Source organism: Phocoena phocoena, chromosome 5 (assembly GCF_963924675.1).
Source record: "Phocoena phocoena chromosome 5, mPhoPho1.1, whole genome shotgun sequence".
Taxonomy (NCBI): domain Eukaryota; kingdom Metazoa; phylum Chordata; class Mammalia; order Artiodactyla; family Phocoenidae; genus Phocoena; species Phocoena phocoena.
Genome location: NC_089223.1, coordinates 49310645 through 49327216, shown reverse-complemented (window position 1 = coordinate 49327216; position 16572 = coordinate 49310645). Strand labels below are relative to the sequence as shown.

General features: G+C 42.7%; 1 protein-coding gene across 1 annotated transcript in view; it reads right to left on the bottom strand.

The window, feature by feature from the left end:
* The window catches only part of ADAMTS3 (ADAM metallopeptidase with thrombospondin type 1 motif 3), a 287458-nt gene extending 274401 nt beyond the window's left edge, over window positions 1-13057 (bottom strand). The window contains exons 1-2 of the mRNA XM_065877335.1: window positions 12989-13057; window positions 11658-11685 (exon numbers count right to left, since the gene is read on the bottom strand). Of these exons, the coding sequence (XP_065733407.1) occupies window positions 11658-11685; window positions 12989-13057 (97 nt within the window). The remainder of the gene's footprint in view (window positions 1-11657; window positions 11686-12988) is intronic.
* Window positions 13058-16572: the final 3515 nt, after the last annotated feature.

Here is a 16572-nt window from a genome sequence, read left to right as displayed (position 1 = left end):
CCCTCACTTCACACATAAGAAACTAAACTCAAAGTTAGGTAATTTAACCCAAATCAAAACTTAACTTTATCATTTAAGGCCCTCTGCATTCTGTCCCTAATTTCTTTTCAACATCATCTCCCATATAACCTAAAGAAACATTTTAATGTGCTCACTAGCTTAATCACTCCTGCCTTTAGAGCCCTACTCTATTGCATCAACCGGGGGAGAGGTCTGTTGCTTTCTCTCCATGTATGCAAATCTAACCCGGCCCTCACGGCCTTTCCCAAGCCCCATCTTCTCCATGAAAACTGCCCTGTTAACCTGCCTAAAGTACAGACCTCAGAGTCTAAACTTCCTAGCTCTGACTGTCGTGCACTGCCTGCATAACAGTTATAAAAATCCCTATGCGTGAAAAATTATATGTTTATGTCTTGTCCTTTCAGAGATTTTAAGCTCTTTGGGGCAGAGGTGTGTTCTTAAATGTGTTTAAATGTCCCCAGTGTACATCAGTCTTTGGGGAAAAGAGAAATTAATGGCTATTTTTGGAAGTGGGGATTCTTGGGAAGGAGTGCTGTCACAGCATCACCCTGTAGCCCAGGCTTTGGGATCATCTATACTCCTTCATGCATTCAGCCACATGTGCTCACAACGGAGGACAGACAGGTTGGTATCCTTCTAAGTATGTTGTAGAACACTACACAAATGTTTCCTAGAAGAGACTAGATGTCACCAGCACATTACAAAGACCACACTCTAGAACAGCAAGAGAAGAGAAGTCTTCAGTAGTACAATCAACATTGCTAGGACCTAAAATGGCTGCAGTACAAAGTCTCATATATCACGGCAATTTTTAGCTGATCTAATTAAGACCAAACCTACCCCAGGCACACAGAATATTGGAATACTTGTGATTGATGCAATGTGGCTCTAATTTCCAAGCAAAGAAGGGGGCGGGGTACGATGGTTAAATACTAAAGGTCTGGAGTCAAAAAGCACTGCATTTGAAGGCTGCTTTCAATCTCATGTGCTCTTTGGCACATGAGCTTGAAATTATGAAAATTAAAGCTCAGACAGGTTACCTGTAAAATAGGAAGAAGAGATAAGGCACATAAAGGGCTTAGTCCATCTAATAACATTTCAATAAATGAAAAATTAGCTGGTGTTATTATCACCATCACCATCATCATCTAGCTAGAGCTGTACACGAAGGAAGTCAATATCGGATTCCTTCCGAGTCCCAGCACCCCTCAAGCCTCTCCCCCATTTCAGTCCCACACAAATATGGTGTTTCTGGTGGTTAGAAGGGATCTTAAGCTCCATGTCAACAAATGGCCTGAAGTCTAGACTGGCTGTAACAACCCATGCTCCATTACCCAACCCAGGGACTGGGAATCTCTCCCGAGAATTGGCTGATTGCTCTACACTAGAGGCAGTCACACAGGCAATTTCCTTTATCAGGTATAAATTCTCAGTACGCAATAATCTGGCCACAAGAATGAAATCAAATAAGCATTTTCAAGATCTGCTAAAGAAGCAGCTCCAACAACAACATTTCCAAATCCTGAGCCAAGGGTAAGAGAATGACTTTCATCAGAAATGACAGGAGCCAGCTGCTCCAGGAAAGATGTGAGTGGGGTGAAGAGTGGACATTAAAGAGGACATCACATGCCAAAGGGCTCACCAAAGCTGTAAACGCTAACGGAGAAGGGGACACATCTTCTCTCAAAGGCAATTAAAAATTAATTGTGACACATGCTGAAATTCTGAATGCAGCCAAATTCCTTTTTCCTCACTTCATCTCCTCTAGGCTCTTATCACCACAAGGCAGAGAAACACTTTGATGTCTTTTATTTTAGTTGCAAACCTATGTTCATAGCCATTTGGGGGGTGGAGGGGGGAGGTGCTTTGCTTTTACTCATTATTAAGAAAGAACAAAGAGTTGCGAACTTTAAAATTCTTCTCATTTTTTTAATCTGGCTTTTTCATAAATATTTGCTGCAATTGCACAATGTTTATGTTCAAGAGAGTCATTTAGGAAAGAACAGCACATTCTTCAGCATTCCAGGACATGAAATCAGGTAAGAGGAGATCTTTTAAGAAAACTGTTTTAAAGAAAAATATCCAAGTATTTTCTTTGTTTGCATCTTAAAATGATCAAATAATCAATAACAGGATAACAAGTAGAGATTTATTTTTTTTAAGTGAGGCCCAAATGCCAAACACTTAACATTCCAATCTTAGTTTTTAAAGAAGCACTTCTACTGGTTATATTTATCATCATTGGACATTTTACAGACTCAAGAGCAATATTAGACATTCTAAAAATTAATATTTCTCATATGTCTTACAATTTTTTGATGGATAATACTTTTGAAGACTAATATTGAGTCTAGAATTTAAAGCCAGGAAAATTAGCATTTGTCCCTAGGGCCAAAGGCTGGGGAAAATATGACAGATAAGAAATGCGGATAGTAGCTTTAAAAGGTTTTCACTGAAACTTTACTTGTGGTAATTATATTTTCCAAATCTAAAATAGTCTGGCTTATGGTTTGACAAAAAGTATGAGAAACCAGGACAGTGCACTAGGCTGCTGCTTTAGTTTCCTATTGCTGCTGTAGCAAACTGCCACAAACCTGGCGACCTGAAACAACATGAATACGTTATCCTACAGTTCTGGAGGTCAAAAGTCTGAAATAGGTTGCACAGGGCTGAAAGCAAGGTGTCAGCAGGCTGCATTTCTTTTGGAAGCACTAGGAATGATCTGCTTCCTTGCCTTTTTCAATTTCCAGAGGCTACCTGCGTTCGCTGGCTCAAGGTTCCCTCCTTCCATCTTCAAAGCCAGCAACATCAAACCAAGTCTTTTTCACCTCCCCCTTCCATCTATAAGGACTTTCCAACAGGTAATCCAGGATAATCTCCCTATTTTAAGGTCAACTGATTAGCAACCTTAATTCCACCTGAAGACTTAATTCCTCTTTGCCATGTCATGTATTTACAAGTTCCAGGGATTCAAACACAGACATCTTGGGGGTCCACTCCTCTGCCTGCCACAGCCAACAGCTCCCATCAATGTGGCGGAAGTCCTCACAGCTGTGACGTTATTGCACATGTATGCCTCCCAGCATCTGTCCCTCCTTGTCCTTTAACTGAACCCCAGTTTTCCCTCAGGTTAACCATCTCACAGTCCACTCTCAGTCCCTGTCAGTCAAGAGTGAAACATCTCAATCCAGGCTAATCAGAGCACTGCATCCCTGAGCACAGTTCATGGTTTGAGAATAAGCTATGACTCAAGCCAAGTAGCCAAGAAAAGCCCTACCAGGAGCTATTAACTGGAGCAGCCAGAACAGAAGTGTTCTGTCTAGTGGGGTAATGATAGCCTAGAGTTGCTGGTGACAGTCTTTGCCACAACTTGGATAGTCATGATCTTATGCTACTAGAGAATTAAAGCCAACCCAGAGGAATAGTAAGAGAGAAACAAAGAGGGAAGGGAGAAAGGGAGGGAAGGAGGAAAGAAAGGTGGGAGGGAAAAGAGGAGGGAGGGACAGAGAGGGGAAGGAGGAAGGGGGGAGAGAGAGATTGATTCCTGACATTATTTGAGCCCTAGATCCAGCTATACCTGACTTTGATTACTTGATCAATTTTATCTTCCTTAACCACTATCAACTGGGTTTCTGTTATTTGCATCCAAAGGAGTCACGATTAATACAGGAACATTCTCTCAATGAAATGGAAAGAAGGAATTTCAATAAATAAGATGAAAAGAAAAGAAAGAATTATGTCCAGTATACACAAAATATAGTCGGTGTGGAATAACTTTTTGCACTATTCCTTACTCAACTCCTCCCTCTACTGCTATATTCCAATGAATTAAGCAACACTACATTGAGATACCAACATGAAGATAATACATGAAAATAGAACTCTTTAAAGAGCTGTCACATGGTGAGCTGAGTGGCTGGATAGTGTACAAGTCCATGACACACTAAATTAAGGTGCCTGAAAAGCCACAGTGGCAGGCAGACCTATCAGAAATGTATGGACTAGAATGAGGCAGCTCTCCTTGAGTAAAAGTGTTTTTTAAAAGCACAAAACTGGGCTTCCCTGGTGGCACAGTGGTTCAGAATCTGCCTGCCAATGCAGGGGACACGGGTTCAAGCCCTGGTCTGGGAAGATCCCACATGCCAAGGAGCAACTAAGCCCGTGCGCCACAACTACTGAGCCTGCGCTCTAGACCCCGCAAGCCACAACTACTGAAGCCCACGCGCCTAGAGCCTGTAGTCCACAACAAGATAAGCCACCGCAATGAGAACCCCATGCACCGCAATGAAGAGTAGCCTCCACTAGCCACAACCTGGGAAAAGCCTGTGAGCAGCAATGAAGACCCAATGCAGCCAGAAACAATAAATAAATTAAATAAAATAATAAATAAATTTTAAAAGCACAAGACTAAGACATACTAATAATAATACCTATTATTCTAGCTTGCTTACCATGTGCCAGCATTTTATGAATCCTTTAAAACTCTGTGAAGTAAGTAAGAGTAGTATGTCTATGTCGCATACAAGACAATGAAGCTTTGAGAGGTTAAGGTCATCAGCTAGAAAGTGTTGCAGTCAGGATTTTAAACCACACGGTAAACAGAGTCTGTGCCCCTGACCATTTGATGTCGGAGAGGCAATGAATATTAATAGTTCCTCTAATGCATACACTGGTTAGCTTTTAGATTAAGGAATGGACTCTACATGTAAAAAAGAGAGGTCTTTACATATAAAAGAGAGAACACAAATTCATATGAATTTCAATCATTCTTTTTATTGGTGTGCATTAGTACATATAAAAATATATGTACTAAATATGAAGAAAAATTGTAGGAAATGTGATTATCTAAATATCTGAAGATTCATATGCTTAATCCTACTTTACTTTCTACAAGTTTCCTAAATACTATTTTTGTTCTATCAGTCACTAGACAGTTTCATGCTGCTCACAATTTGTTCTAAATTCCATAAAGATTCATCATGCTGAATTTGTGGCACTCATTTTATAAACAAGAGACTGACATTTTACCACAAAATCTCTTCTAGGGATTTATAGTTAGTCAGCAAAGTCACGTAAATGCATTCGGAAAATCAGGATGGATGAATTACACGTGGGAACAGAGATTCCTAAGCTAGGAAACTTTTCCCGCTTCACTATCCATTCTAAAGAATACACAACTCTCAAATTCTGTTCTATGAGGTGGACAAATCTTCTTAGAGTACTGATAAAATTACAAAATATTCTTATAATACAATGGTTCATACTTTGAGGTACGTGGTAACTAGAAAATGATTAATTCATTGCATCTTTCAGAGATTGCATAACCAAATATTTAAAAATTATGGTCAAATGTCAAGAAAAGCTGAACCAAACCTAATTTAAAATTAAAATATTTTAAATCAACACTTTCCTATATATTGCTACTAGGAATTCAGGTCCTACAAACATCTTCAAAAGTCATGCATTTGTCAAAATGTATCACATTAATTTGGTTTTACTCAGTAATCAACTTGTAGGGCGCTCTCCTAAAGGAATCATTGGAAAAGTGGGCAATAATCTACATACAACACTGTGTGGCAATGTTCACTATCATGAGAAAATGGATACCATTAGGGAAATTATTATATAAAATAAGGTTTATTAGTATATGATGGGATGAAAATGATGTTTATGAGGAGTTTGTAATGATATGGAAAATTACATTAAAATATTAAACCAAACAAAATCAGGTATCCAATAAAAACCCCATAATCTGTGTATTAAAAGAAGACTGAATAAGAATATGCTAAATTATAACAAAAGTTTGATATTTAGGATGATTGTCAAAAATCTGCGGGATACAGAAATAGAAGATAACTACAAAGGGCACATGTAAAGCATCTATAATCAGAACAAAAACTGATTAATTAAAAAGACTAACTCAACAATTTATAATAGAAGTAGCACAGCTTAGAAGTAAAAGCTGATTTCTATTAGAGGAACTCTGAGGAAAGCGTTCCCAAAATTCTGGTAATAACAATCCTCTTTGAGGAAGCAGTAGGGTTCCATTTAAGTCTTCACTGTCAATAGATCCAGTCCAAGCAGTATAACCAAACTCTTTATATTGAAACCACTCATGATTTTAGCAGGCAATTTGGAATTGTCCCTAATGGATTTCCAAGGTAATCTTGGTTGGCTACCCATAAGCAAAGAATGCTTAAAGATAATCGTCCTGGAAACAGAGATGACCTTAAAGGTTTCTTAACATTTCTGAGCAATATTATGATTATTTGGTACAATGAAAAAAGAAAACAGTGAAAGTATGGGGAAGGAATAGTTCAGCTAACCAGCAGTAAGTTGCTGGTGATAGGTAACATGCTGCATTTAATAACATCTTCATCTAAGAAGCTTAAAGCATTTAACTTTAATCATTATGATGCTCTATGGAGAGGTGGGAGCTAAATCAGTAACGTCAAGTGTATGATCTTTAGTGCCAGGGAAGAACAATGGCTTAGGTGGCTGAAATTCTAAATTTTACAAGGGATCCCTTTAAACTTGCTTTAGACCACATCTTTTAGTATTGCTGTTGGCAAACTGGATTGACAGATTTCAATCTTAGCTTATCTTATTTCCACTGATGCCAGCAACATGGCAACTTATCCCAAACAGACTTTAGAGCAAAATTAGTGAACGTTCCAAACCTGCACATAATTCTATTCAATTTGACAAATACTTATTGAGCACAAACACAAAAGCACAAAAAACTGATAAGCCTAAGTCCCTGGCTTTGTGGGGTGAAACAGGAAGTCACAAGGAGCCTTGATAACACTGAATAATTAATTGTACAGCCATTGTCACCATCCTCATTGTCCTGGGGACCAATTAAACCTGGACAGGGGCACAGAACAAGAGCATTTTAGGAATATCAGAACACAGCCAAATCCCAGTAAGATAATAACCTGCTTACTAGATCTATGCACTGAATAACAAATATTTGAGAGCCCACAAGGTACCAAGCTCTGTTTTATGTACAGGGGATACAGCAGTCACCAAGACAAAGTCTTTGCTCTCTCAAGGGCTACGCTAGTGCAAACACTTATTCTATACCAAGGAGAAGGTACAGTGACACACTACACCTTGAAAACCAAACAAGTACCTGAAAATGATGAAAAATTATTTCTCAGGAAACCAGATATTTGAGAGGACAAATTAGCAACTTTATTTGGTTAAGAATAAAATGCAATGAAATTTGAAACTGGGAAACAGAAATAGGGCAGAGAAAGATGGATATGCCCCAATTCTAAGAGCGGGGGTGGGAGAGGGAAGACAGCTGAACACCAAAGCCTTACAATGGTTTTTCCTCTGATGACACTCAAGTAATCTCAAAGGCGTGGCTTATGAAACAAAAGGACTCAGAGAATTCTTTTTTGGATTCTCCAATTTCTACAGAACTATGATTATTACCTAAGCCACATGTGTCACAGAGCAAACCTCCTTACCCAATCAGGCCAGCCAGCCAGCTACCCACAATTACCCTAGGCATCCTACCAAGGCCATATTCTGAGTCAGAAATGAAAGAGCTCCCTGATATGTCACAGAAGTAGTCTACCAATCTCATGAAACACATTTACAAATATATACACATTACATACACATTCACATATGCACCTATATGTATGTATGCATGCATGTATATGTGTGCATATGTGGGTATATGTATGTATGTGTGGGTATATGTATGTATGGGTGTATGTATATACTGTGTATACATGTATGCATGGGTGTATGTATGTATACATGGGTGTAGATAGGTAGGTAGGTAGATAGCTCCTCTCTGATTGACAAGGGAGCAGAGAACTAGGTGACAGTTCAAAACCTATTTGCCCGTTTTCCCAAGAGTCACACGCCAAGAGGACATTTTTCCACTGGGTGGAGAAAAAAGCAAAGAAGTCACATCCCGTACTACAGACTTCATAGGTGACATATATATATATATATATATATGTATGTATGTATGTGTATATATGTGTGTGTATATATATATATATATGTTCTAACCTGCCCCCATCACAGACTGCCCTCTACTCTAGGGGGTTGGAGCATATCAGATATATATTTTTTACTGGTCTCCTAAGCCAAATACTAAAAAAGTATGTATTGTTTTTCTATTTATAAAAAGAATTTAAAACTGGCAAAATTAATTTATCCTGTTACAAGTCACCTTTTGTGTGGGAATCCTGCTAGGAAAGTGGCACAAGCACTAGTAATGTTCTTATCGATCCAGGTGCTGGATACCCAGAAGTGTTCCCTTCGTGAAGAATCAGCAAGGTGTACACTTATACGCACCACCCTCCATGTATATTATATCTCAATAAAAAGGAGTTTTTAAATTTAGCTTCCTAACAATTTGTGGTTTGTTACTAAATTATACTTACCTCTTCTTGAGACATTAAATTATTCACAAATTATTCAGAAACATGGAATCTTCTCCAGCCAATTTGTAGATCAATAAATATAAATTCATTAATTCTACAAACCTTATTACTTTTTCCTAATTGTCATTGATCAAATAGCACCTCCAGGCAGTTATATAAAACTACTTTTCAATCAATTATTGGAAAAAAATTACTTAACTATATGTAGAAAAGTACATTTACCAAAACTCCAGGTTACCAATCCCTTGATGCATGGGGACAGGGGAAAGGAATCTCATTATTGCACATCAAATTTTTTAAATGTATTTTTAAATCCCTATTAAGAACAACATAAATGATTATAACCCAAAGCCAAGTGGTACACTTCTGCTATCATAAGACTCATGAGTCAAATCTATTTTTATCTTTATTTCTTCCCTTAACTCAATTCGGAAATGGTAAATAAAAATAATAATAATAAAAGAAAGAAATCTCATAAAGCAGAGGAACTTGGGAGCAGATAAATCTTCAGCAACACAACCTAAGAGTGCCCTGCCCTCTTCTCTTATGTGCTGTTACTCATCTCCCTCTTACCAAATTAAAGCAGACCTGTACTACTTTCTTCCCTGAGGACAAGAATTACCAAAGTAGTTTATATTAGCAAAAGGACTGGACCCAAAGTCTAACCCAGGGCCTCTTACATATGAGCATGCTGAGTCTATCTGAAAATTTAATCAAAGCAGTATATTTTATTCCTTGTAGAAAGAGTAATCTGAAAATAGTTTTTTAATTTACATATCGAAATGTTGGGATGTTTAAGTAATCAAATGTTTAAGAAATAAAAAATAACACAGCTTTCTTTCCCTACTTGTTTGAAGACTGGTTAAAAGAAATATCTGGGGCTTCCCTGGTGGCGTAGTGGTTGAGAGTCCGCCTGTCGATGCAGGGGACACGGGTTCGTGCCCCGGTCCGGGAAGATCCCACGTGCCGCGGAGCGGCTGGGCCCGTGAGCCATGGCCGCTGAGCCTGCGCGTCAGGAGCCTGTGCTCCGCAACGGGAGGGGCCACAACACTGAGAGGCCCGCGTACCACAAAAAAAAAAAAAAAAGATACATGTTGGGGGCTTCCCTGGTGGCGCAGTGGTTGAGAGTCCGCCTGCCAATGCGGGGGACACGGGTTCCTGCCCCAGTCCGGGAAGATCCCACGTGCCGCGGAGCGGCTGGGCCCGTGAGCCATGGCCGCTGAGCCTGCGCGTCAGGAGCCTGTGCTCCGCAACGGGAGAGGCCACAACACTGAGAGGCCCGCGTAACGCAAAAACAACAACAAAAGATACATGTTGGGGGCTTCCCTGGTGGCGCAGTGGTTGAGAGTCCGCCTGCCAACGCGGGGGACACGGGTTCCTGCCCCAGTCTGAGAAGATCCCACGTGCCGCGGAGCGGCTGGGCCCGTGAGTCATGGCCGCTGAGCCTGCGCGTCCGGAGCCTGTGCTCCGCAACGGGAGAGGCCACAACACTGAGAGGCCCGTGTACTGCAAAAAAAAACCAAAAACATGTTGGGGCTTACCTGGAGGTGCAGTGGTTGAGAATCTGCCTGCCAATGCAGGGGACACGGGTTCAAGCCCTGGTCTGGGAAGATCCCACATGCCGCGGAGCAACTACGCCTGTGAGCCACGACTACTGAGCCTGCGCGTATGGAGCCTGTGAGCCACAACTACTGAGCCTGCGCATATGGAGCCTGTGAGCCACAACTACTGAGCCTGCGCGTCTGGAGCCTGCGCCCTGCAACGAGAGGCCGCGACAGTGAGAGAGGCCCGCGCACCGCGATGAAGAGCGGCCCCCGCTCGCCACAACTGGAGAAAGCCCTCGCACAGAAACAAAGACCCAACACAGCCAAAAATAAATAAATTAATTAATTAATTTAAAAAAATAAAAAGATACATGTTGATGGCTGAATGCTATCAACTACAAATGACAAATGCCTCTTCATAGACATTGTATTTTCAATGCAGTTCTCAGTCACTTTCCTCCTGTCTGTCCTGCACTTCCTGTGGAGGTCTAAGCTTGTGGAGGAGTTCCAACAATGCTAAGCACTGAGTAAGAAGGGAGCATTCTGACACACGATGTCATATGGCTACAAACAGATATTCTGGGCCTGGATCTTGGGGTCCCTCCATTAGTTTACAAGTATGGAATTCCCTGAACTCTCCACTATGCACTACAGCAGGTTACTGTGTAACCTCTCAAGCTTCATTTCCTTCAAATCTAATATAGGCACAATGTGTCCCTACCCCCTAGTGCAGTTGTGAGAAACAGATGACATTAGGCACATAAAGCAATTAGCACTGTGCCTGGCACACAGCACATGGGCAAAGATTTGTAACTACTTCTGCAGTAACAAAATCTTTTCATGTAAAAGATGACTTTACCATATCACCTGACAAACGATTTACAGAGACTGACACTCTGCCAAAAGGAAAATCATCTTTTAAAGTAACCCAAGTTAAATGTGTATGAAAAGACTGAATGGAGCCTGGCTTCTTGACAGATGACTTTCAGTTTCTGCGTTCAGAACAAATACATTATTATAAACAGCTTCAAAAAAGACCATGGACTTTGGAGGACATGTAACAAGTCACACTCTCTGAGCCTCAGTGTCCTCACCCATAAAATGGGAATAATTCCCATATCGTCAGGCAATACCGAGGTTTTAGATGTTATCTGCAAAAGGCCTAACAGTATCTTACACATTAGTAGATAACTATTTCAAAGCAGATGGCATAAGGAAAGCCATCAGAGGGATTATTCAAAGCTGGAAAAATTTTAAGAGAAAACTTTCCATCATCTGTGCTTCATTTTTCTCTTCTTTGTAGCATTCTTACACTTTGTTTCTCTTCTAATCAGATTTGCTCCTCTTAATGCTACAAACGTTGATTTAATTTATTTCCATATCTTCTTCCAGTCCCTCCATCACCCTCCCAGTACCTACCAGTGGCTTGTCCAAAGACAGTTAATAAATCGACGCCTGAAAAGTCCGACTGCAGGAGAATTTTTACATCACTACAACTCAGCCCGAGGAAAGTGACACCCTCCTCCGGAAAGAGGAAGAGAAGAATAGAAATGTTACTGGACTACCAATTGTTTCTTTAACCATCAATGGGAGAAATTTCAGGAACAATATTTTGCTTCGCTTACTTCATTCCCTACTTTCTACTAAGATAAGAGTGACATCTGAGAACAAGGCTTACCTATTTGCACCATTTCTTCATTACCAGCCTGGAAAGGAGGGGGAAAAGTAAGAAAAAGAAACAGTTACTGGGTTTCATCTTATCACCTCATGCGTTTTATTTCTACCATTAATGCTTTTCAGGAGCTGGCTAATCAGGAGATGCTGGAGACCGGGATTGGTGCCTAAAGGCTGCACCTCAGTTTGTAGGAGGTTCTGTGACAGGAGCATGAGCCAATTCAATAATAATTTGGGACAGGGTGTCGTTTGCTCGTTTCAATTTTAATTTAACATTTATGAAGCCAGCAAAAAATAAATACACTCGATATTCTCTTCTGAAAAGTCCGGGTACTGGGTCAGGAGTAGAAAAGAAAGTCTCTGAATTTACACGTGCAAAAAGAAGTCTAAATCCTGATGCATCAGATTTGAGGTCAGGAATCCACCAGACAATTCTCTACTTTTCACCCTATGGTCAGACCAGGCAGACCCGAGACGCTACAAAAACTCACAGAGAAATTCTGTACCCACAGTCCCACCGGCCCTGTGCTGATGTCATTTACTACAAACGGCTCGGCTCATCCCGCTGAGCCTTCTCAAGGACTCTTCCGAGAGCATCGGGCTTCACCTTGAGTCTCCAAAGGGCGGGGGCTGGGTCGAAAAGAAACAGAGCTGCACTCAACTTCGCTTTAAAAAGAGGAGGAGTTGAGCAGAGGGGGAGGGGAGAAAAGCGGCCGGCGCCTCCAGCCTCTGCCCAGGAAAACGCAGGGCAAGAAACGTCCCCGGGCCCCCCTCCCCAACTGTCAAACCCCGGCCCTGCCGCGGTCCTCCCAGGACACGTGTCTACTGGATCGCTCCCGGTCGGGCCCATGGACTTCCTGAAACCCCCGCCTCCGGCTGCCCGAAAAAGCTGTGAGTCAGTGAGGAGGAGAGAAAGTCCCGCGAACCCGACTCCGGCTGCTGCAACCAGAGCACTGGGATCCCGGACCCAGCGTCCAGAACTTCATTCAGGCGCCCAGACCGCCCTCCGGAAAGAGGAAACCCAGATGGCCCGGCGAGGATGCGAATTGGCTGCACTTTGTCACCAGGAATTGTTCCGAATGCCGCAAAGTGAAGTCCTAGGTGTGACAAGCCTGGGCTCCCGAAGTGGGAGTCCAAACCTCCCGTGCCATTCAACCCCCCACCCCAGAAAGCCCCGCACGCTGCGCCCAGCCCTCGAAAAACCGTCCGTGAATGCACCAGATAACAGGGAAGGGTGGGAGGGGGGAGGAGGAGAGAGAGGAGGGGAAAGAGGGGAGGAACTTTTTCGGGAAAAGGTTGGGTTTGAGTTTTTTATTGTTATTATTTTCCACTTACTTGTCCATCAGCTGAAGTCCTAACCTCTACCAGAGCGGCTGCTATCAACCAAAGTGACAGGAGAACCATCACGAGTCGAGTTCACTTTTCAACTACTGGGCAAAGCAAATGCCCAGAGCAAACCCACCCCCCCTCAAAATAAGTTTCTTGAAAAAAGAAAAAGAAAAAAGAACCAAAAAATGCAGAATTAAAACAAAAACAAACAAACAGAAGAAAACTGATCTTCCGTGCTTTGCTTCAATGAAAATGAAATCTGAGCTCTGAGACTGGCCCCCTCCGCTCTGCAGTTCTTCCCACTTCACCTTCTCACCCCGTCCTCCCAAACAGAGCGTGCAGGAGCGAGAAGGTGCTGCGAGCCGGGCATGGGCTGCGCCGGGAGAGGGGGAAGGGACGAGGGGCTTCCAACTATCTCTGCCCGAAGCGGCTTTTTCTAGGCTTTTCGAGCACCATGGGTCCCTAAGGTTAGCGCTGAGAATGCTTGGGTCCCCTGGAGCACAGCAGGGGGAAGTATTAGCGAGAGAGACGAGCGAGCGGGAGCGGGAGAAAGAAGCAGGGAGAGGGCGATTCCGCCGCTCGCACAGAGGTGGGGGCGGGAGGAGCCGGAGGGGAGGAGGAGGAGGCAGGCGGAGGAGGTGGGAGGAGTGGGCCGCTCGCCGGCTCCTGTTGCTCGCGAAGCGGCCGTATGCTCGCTGCCGGCGACCCGCGGGGCGCTAATAAGGCGGCCGGAGCCCCCCGGGCGGCCCCTCCCGCCGCGGCGCCCACGTCACGCGGGGCCCGGTCCCGCGCCCCCCGCGCCGGCCCGGACGGCCGGGGCGGGCGCTGCCGGCGCGGGAGGAGTGGGGAGGAAGGCGACCGTGGCCGGCCCCAGGCAGGGTCAGGCTTTGAAGCCGCGCGAGGGGTCTCAAGTGGCCCGGGCTCGACACCCCCATCCCGGGATCTTCTCCTTCCCCGCGACATGGGCGAGGGGAGGTGGCGGGCCAGGGGAGCCACCGGCCCCGACAGGCGGGACCGGCTTTGAGTTAATTATAGGAAGGGGGAGGGTCTAAGGGTCGGTCCTGGGCTTTAGGAAATTCACCTCCTGCTCTACCTTCCCTGCTCTCCCGGCCGGGTCTCCCCGGAGGGAACCCCTGGAACCTCCAGGTCGTAACGACGCGGTCATCCTCCTTCCGGGCACCAGCCGCCTACCACGTTTTGTAGGGGTGGTTCCTACCCCCTTTCAGTTCTTGTTTATGCTTTATTAGTTTGTGTTAGTTTTAAACGATGCCATGTCTCTTCCTTGAGTCACCCGGATGCTTCCGTTTATCACTAGAGTACACAGGCCTCAGCGTCTCTTCCTCTCCCCAAGATTAAGTTATCAAATGATTTCTGCCCTTTGTGGCCCAGAGCTTTCTGGGAGGAGATAGCACCAACCTGGGCTCCAGAGACTTGAGAAGGGTTTGCTGGCAGCCAAGCGCAGGCCCGCTTCCCTGGAGTAGACGCTTGTGGGCGCTTTCCAGGGAGCAGAGGGGGTGGAAAAGGAAATATTTCCAACCTCCACTGACCAGTTTCTGACACTCCCTCCCCAGAACAGACCATGAGAGAAGAGTGAATAGGCACAAATTTAGGTATAATTTTCAAGGCTTCAACTGGAAGGAGCCTTTCAGAGGCCTTCCTAAAATAAAATGTGTAGAAGCTTCTGTTTGTAGCTTCATGGATGCTTCCATATGTCATAGCTCCTTTTCTTTTTTAAAAATGGTGTGCGTTTGGAGGGAGTACTTTGGTTCATTATTTAAAGTCTGCATCTTTAGCTTACACATGGCAGGGTTTGTGTTCACTGATGTGTTATCCGCTAAGTCTTCTCAGAATCTTATATACAGGACACTTACATGTTCAAGTAAGAAACCAAACAACTGAATGACCCCACCTAGTAACATGGGGTATTACGTTAATTAGTTAGTCATTAGCTGGAATAATAATTAGACCTTAGCACTGAAGTATCTCTATATTACTTTTCCCCTTCAATTAAAGCCTCCAGCATTTTTGTAACCTATCATTCATTGACTTACTATCTGGGGGTGATTTGCTGAATTTTGTGCCTGGTTTTCTTATTTGTTAAAAAGAAATAATCCTCGTGTTCTATAAATAAAAATTATGTCAATTTATGCTGACAAGTAAAAGAATTATAGAGTACAAATCAGAAACCCTGTACTCTAGGCCCAGCTAACAGCTGTCTGACCTTGACAAGTCACTAAAACTCTATTTTGGTTTTGCCTCTATGAGATATTTCAGCTCCAAAATTATCTGATTTTAAGCAATAACAAGTACTGTATTTAGCCATGTGATTACTGTAGTCCTTTTTGTGTTAATTTCATAAAATTCAGACATTTGCTATCATCATAACTCCTGCATAACAAGCAATTCGTGTGACTTTCATAAAAGCAGTCTCTTTAGATGTTTTTGGCCATGACCATGGAAAGCAATGTATTTTATACTGTGACCCAGTAAAAATTTTCATGATTCAGTATTTATTACATGCAATAACCCTGATATTTTCTATCTTATTTGTTTTGCTTTGTTTTGTTTTGTTTTGTTTCCCAAATACTACTCAGGATCCACTTCATTGATTTCACAACCCAATGAGTCCATGACCCTCATTCTGACAAACATTAATTTGAGAGTATATAATAAGGTTTATGTTTCTTGGATTCTAAATAAGTTGTTGAGTTCTTATTAATAAGACTCTCCCAATATACAAAGTTTCCCAAAGTATGTCCCGAAAATTAAAAGTTTCACCAAAAAAACAAAAAAGAATTCTCTGACAGTTTGTGAAATGCTCATATGAACACAATGAAATGGGTTTCTTTATTTCAGAACTTCCCAAGGACTTTAATATCCTAAGTGCATTGTGAGTGTTCAAGAGAGAGATGTAGTGCACTCGATCCTCCTACTGATGTGACCACAGAATGCTTTTTTCTCATGCTTTATCCTCTGAGGAACACACTTGGGAAAATGCCATTATGAAGACCAATTACTAAAGTAAAATGAACTTTGAGATAGGTAGGATTCACATACAGATTCCACCTCAGTTTTCTCAACTCTAAAGTCGGTTTACTAATGATGCTTCTGCAAAATGTTCATGAAGATTAACATAATCTTGCATGTAAACTGTTGAGCACGTTGTCTAGAACACAGTAAGGGCTTAAATGAAGATTTTCTTAGATGAATCTGTATGGCGTATGTATAGATAACTCACTGATAATGAAATATGGCAAGTTCTAAGAAAAGTAGGAAAATATAAACAACTAAAACATTATGAACTTTTCATTTTACCAGAGATAACAGTAGGAATAAAAGGCAAAGAAGTCACTGAGTTCCTTCCACAAGCTGACCCCTGCCTGCCTGCTGAGCATCAAATCCCCGCCCTTCCCTGCAGGCTTCTTTGCCTTCAGCAGCAGTGGTTTGTTCCCACATCCCCCGTCCACACCCTTGCTCATATTGGCTTTCCAGTCATAAGGCCCTTCCTCTTCCTGTCCCCAAGTCAAAGAAAGGCAAATTCCAGGAGATGCTAATAGGTGCTCCACAAAATACTAAAGCAATACTTTGAG